General features: G+C 36.1%; 1 protein-coding gene across 8 annotated transcripts in view; it reads right to left on the bottom strand.

Moving 5' to 3' along the window:
* LOC17874499 (probable disease resistance protein RPP1) overlaps window positions 1–5288 on the bottom strand; it is a 36044-nt gene that overhangs the window by 24953 nt on the left and 5803 nt on the right. Inside the window, exons 3-11 of one of the 8 annotated variants that reach the window (XM_023778130.1) lie at window positions 4508–5250; window positions 4128–4415; window positions 2334–3974; window positions 2005–2245; window positions 1738–1803; window positions 1264–1338; window positions 906–983; window positions 559–651; window positions 18–169 (exon numbers count right to left, since the gene is read on the bottom strand). In XM_023778130.1, the coding sequence (XP_023633898.1) occupies window positions 2367–3974; window positions 4128–4415; window positions 4508–5250 (2639 nt within the window). In that variant the 3' untranslated portion in view covers window positions 18–169; window positions 559–651; window positions 906–983; ... (2 more) ...; window positions 2005–2245; window positions 2334–2366. Of the gene's footprint in view, window positions 1–17; window positions 170–558; window positions 655–905; window positions 984–1263; window positions 1339–1737; window positions 1804–2004; window positions 2246–2333; window positions 3975–4127; window positions 4416–4507 lie in introns of those variants that run through there. The other 7 variants (XM_023778125.1, XM_023778155.1, XM_023778138.1 and 4 more) reach the window with 7 other exon arrangements.

The following is a 5288-nucleotide window of genomic DNA, read 5'->3' on the forward strand; positions in this document are numbered from 1 at the left end:
AAAGCTCAAAATTTAAGCCATACCATCTGAATCACTTCATAGATATTTTGAAGTCAAAACTTTCCGATCAAGAATGCATCTTCCTCGCCTCCATAAGCTGGCTTCACATTCTCCCCAGTCATAGGACTAACACATTCCCAGCCAGCATACCATAGAGTTCAAATGCCATCTGCAAAAGCATGAAATAGAGTAGGAAGAGTATATACAACACATTTAATTAGGAATGCTCAGCGAAAAAATCAGTGTATTATCAAAATCAAGCATGCTAATTAACCATCTGTACTAAAATGCTAATTTTGTAAGGAAAACAATATCAATCGACATTTTCTCATCAAGAACATATACACAAGTTTCCCCTTAAAATAAAATAAAAATTATTAGTGTGCTTGCAAGTTATTAGCTTCTTACTTCTTAGCAGAAATACAAACAACAAAAGAATGAAACTTTCAATGATAAAGTTTGACAGTAAAGCATAATATTAGCACTGGCGGAAAAGCATAAAAAAAAAAAAACAAGAATCGCGCACAAACTATGGAAGACTTGCACAAAGAAACATACATGATGATAAAATGTAGCAGAGACACTCCGACATGAATCTCAAGTTCGCTGCTTCACCCCAAGATTAGAAGATAGCTTGCGCTGTTGCATTTCCTGCTGTATAGTTGGCAACCCACAAGTAGAGCATACATTAAAACATATTCTCGACACCAGAGTTTGCTAAAACATTTAGCCACAAACAAAAAAATTTTAATTCCTGCTCATGAAAAATACACAGAAACTCTTAGTTACTTTTGAATATAATATTTTTTCGAGTCAGTTCCTAAAATTTCTGTTTATGATCATATTCTAAGCTACTCCTGCAGAAACTATATATAATTGAGTATAGATGTCTACAACTCCCTTACCAAATACTACTCTTTCGACTATTTCTTATAGTTGTTGAAAAGTTTCTTCATCACTTCTATCAATGCTTGATCATCCAACTGTGAGAGCACAAACAAACAGTGGGTAAAGTGTTGCTTCTATTGTACTTTTTAGTTTGAATTTTATTATCCTCTTTCGATTTCAGTAAAGATTAACAAAAAAAAATTGGGGTTATTCAAAAAGATTTTGCTAGTTGCAGAGAAACTTACTGTTCTTGTAATTCCAATAATCACTATCAATCAATCATAATTATCTTAGATAATGATATGACAATTAGGTTTTTCAAAGGTAAACACCAACCAAGATTCAACGCCAACAAAGTAAGACTTGTAAACTTACATATATCATCAACTTTTCAAACTGATACAATCCAGCGAAGACTCACATACATGCATCTTTAAGCAAGTCCAGTACCTGTCAAAGAAACAAGTAGACCAATTGAGAGATCAAGATTCATGTTTCCATGTGAGCTTTGTCCTAACAAAACAGATCAACCAGGAATCCAAGCTGTTTCAATAGAATTAACTGACCGAACAGCCTGACTAATGAGACTACTAGAGCTAATTAAGATGCTGCATCTTTACGATCGGAAGCTTGAATGGACAGACTCATTAAGAGCTAACTATTTTGCCTAACCGACCGATCTAACTGCCCTAGATGACTCCCGTTTCCTGATATACTTTGTTTTGCCTAAACGAGTAACGGCCTTCTTTTATATATGGAGGGTTCAGCTACCTATAGTAACTTATTGACTTACTTAACCAGAGGATCAACTGTGTAAAACCATTCAATAATTCTTTAATAGTAATTTACCTTCTCAAAACAATGAGCTCCACCCTAATACAGGTCTGGATCGTATTTGTTGCACATTAGCTTAACCTGAAAATTTAATGAAAGAAGTTCTGAGATCTCCAAAAAGAAAGAACAACAACAACAAACACCAATGGTATTATCATAACATCAAAATTCATCAATAAAGGATATTAATTTCAACTCTCCAAAGACTAAGCACATCTCAATTTTCAAAATCTAACCACATAATTTTTTTGTAGAATCTTGAATAATTACTCTTTCTTGTACCTTTGTTTTGCTCATCCATTGCAAGAATAAAATTAAATTCTCTGAAATTAGCTGCCTCATGACTCGGTCTGGTTAATGATGTTATCACTCAATCCGGCGAAGTTTCGCAGCACTTTTCATTCTTGGATCAGCCATATCTCACAAATCAAAAGTGAATCAGAAACATGAACTGAAAAGTCTCAATAGCTCTTGACGATTCTTCCTTCTTCTTCTGATGAACTCTAATTTTGCTGTTCTTTATCTACAATTAGTTTCAGTTAAACATTAAACAATCTTATATAAAATAAAAGGTTATTATTAAAGACGAAAATGGCATAAGGGTTTCTAACCTCCTACATCGATTCCCATCTCTGAAGCTCTCATCATCTCTGATCCTCCAAGATTTGATATACCCCGCATTCTCCTATCTTCCAGTTGTCATTACCGCCTATCTTCCGGTTGTCATTATTGGGTGATGTGAACTGAAAGAGAAGCTCGGTGGAAGTCACATCCTCTGCTTCAACTTCAAATGTGTAGATATGCTCTCTTAAAACTGGATATATAAGATAATTTCTTGGTGTACACCGAACTTCGAAATCATTCTGTTTGTCCATGATTTCAATCCATATAGAACGATTATCATCACCAGTTTCTTCATTAGTTTTAAGCAGCATGATGCAAGCCTTAAATCTCAAAGATTTAGGAAGAGGCGACTCATTCAACTTGATTGTCAATAAACCTCCAGCAGTAGCTCGGTGATTGAAGCAGGCAGGCACTTGTGTACTTGGTAACACCGCATATCTAGAAGTGGATGTGTGCATGATGAGATCTCTGGCTTCTTGTTTCAATTTGAAGCAGTTGCTGAAGTTCAAACGGATCTCCGGATTGTTAAAGGAACAATCCAGTGTCTCAAGGGATTGACAATTGTCAGCATCTATGTAAGATAGAGAATCTGAAAATTGGGGGAGGGATACCAGATTCTTGCAGTTTTGGAGTCTAAGTACTCTTAAACGAGACATTCCCTTGACACATGGAGGAACTTCTTGTATATCTTCGTTCAACTGCAGCTCTGTGATGATGTCAAGAGCATGTGGGAATTCCTTGAGGCTTTCAAAGTATGACATACTGAAATCATAAAGACGAGACCACGACATGATCGACAAAGGAACTTCTTTTATTGATGTTCCTGTGAGCAACAGATACGTAATGTGTGTGGAGATCTCAGGAAAACTTTTCAACTGCGAGCAATCTGTGAGATCAAGAAAAAAGAGAGATTTCAAGTTGATGTTGGTTGGAAGAGCCTCTACCTTTGAGCATCCTCTCATTTTCAAATAAGACAATAGCTGAAGGTTCCCTATGGAAGAAGGAAGCTCCACCATATTTGAGCAATTAGATAGATCCAAATCTTTGAGATTAGTGAGATCTCCAAGAGAGGACGGGACATTCACGAGACTTGAGCATCCGCTAACATACAATTTCTTCAGATTTGTGGCAGTTCCAATAGAAGGAGGTAGCTCTAGTAGACTTGAGAAATTACTGAGATTCAATAGGTCAAGTTTAGTGGCATTGATAAAAGACGGGAGTTTCACAAGACGGGAGCAATTTGCAAGTTCCAGTTCCTCCAGTTTAGTTGCATTCTCTATAGAGGGAAGCTCCACAAGATTTAAGCAATCAACGAGATTTAATTTCTGGAGATTGGTCAAATTCCCAATAGAAGAAGGGATTTTCACCAGCTTTGAGCATCCAGAGAGATTTAGTTCCCGGAGATTGGTTGCATTCCCAATAGAAGAAGGGATTTTCACCAGCTTTGAGCATTCCGAGAGATTTACTTCCCGGAGATTGGTTGCATTCCCAATAGAAGAAGGAAGCTTCCTTAAACTCTCACACCAAGTGAGATTTAACTCTTCAAGATTAATTGCGGTCGAAAGATCGGGAAGCTCTTTCAGATCTTCAGAAAAAGACAAATCCATCCACTTGAGATTTTTAAGTTGCTGCATTGACACAATAAGAAAATGATGACAGGATTGGTTTATAAAGCTGGAGTTTGTTAAACATTATATATTTTTACTGATACAAATTAATGAGATTATAAAAATATAAAAAATGGTTTTGAAAATTGAATTTTTTAAATCAAAATTACTTACTTTAGTTCCTTTCCATAGCTTCTTAAGCTTGCTATCCCTCATACATAGTTCGACGAGAGACTCCGAATTAAAACTAGATCGCAAACATTTACTTTCGAAACCACTCCAATCCAGTAATCTAATCTTTTGAGAATGATACAAAAGTGAGTGCAGTCTCTCAAACTGAGAAAGACACTCACCCTTGATTCTTATGATTTCGAGATCTGACAATCTTTTAAGTGCTTTCTTACTTATCTTCATTTTCTTCTCAGTCATAGATAAATTCATGCCTATAAACCGTCTATCATCCTGAAAAAAGAGCCAAAACAAGAACAAAAGATTAGTAGATATATAACATAGTTAGTTATCAAATAAACTCAATTGTAAGGCAAAAAACTTACAGTTGTATCATTACTAAGCACTTCAGAGATATCTCTTTTATCAGTCAAAAGCTGATATTTCGAAAACTGATCGTGGACGAATTGCTTACGAGAAGTTTCTCTTCCGAATTGTGCTAGCACATCATGCATATGTATATATCCCGTTGTATAGTCAAAAGATATGAAAGATTTCTCAGCTAAGACAAGAATACCAGCTTTCGTGACATACAAGAACTTCTTTGAAAGAATCTCTTCCACTTTATGTTGATCTTCATTGTTGAAAAAGCAGGCTATATAAAGAAATAAATATTTATATTCATCATCTAAGGCCTCATAACTGAACTTTAGAATGCTCTCTATTTCTCCATTAAGGCTGGTCTTTAACATTGGTAGTGTCATTTCCCACTCTGCCTTGGGCTTTCCTTTCAAAGTGGAGCCTAGAATCTTCAGTCCCAAAGGGAGTTTACCAGCAAGGTTTGCAACTTCCCTAGCAAGTTCATCGAAGCCATCATCAGGGCGCTTGTGTCCAAAGGCATGCATACAAAAGATTTGAAAAGCCTCCTCACTTAATGGAAATTCCACGTCGTAAATATGACTTATCCCATGGGCGTTCAAAACTCCTCGATCTTCTGTTGTGATTATAATCCGACTTCCAGAACCAAACCACTGATTTTTTTCCGCCAAGACTTGTAGCTGACTTAAGCAATCCACATCATCAAGAACGAGTAACACTTTCTTGTCTTTCAACCGTTCTTGTGCCACTCCTAGATGAGGAATCATATTATCTTTAAGATTTATAGTC

The sequence above is a fragment of the Capsella rubella genome, unplaced genomic scaffold (assembly GCF_000375325.1).
Source record: "Capsella rubella cultivar Monte Gargano unplaced genomic scaffold, Caprub1_0 scaffold_15, whole genome shotgun sequence".
Taxonomy (NCBI): domain Eukaryota; kingdom Viridiplantae; phylum Streptophyta; class Magnoliopsida; order Brassicales; family Brassicaceae; genus Capsella; species Capsella rubella.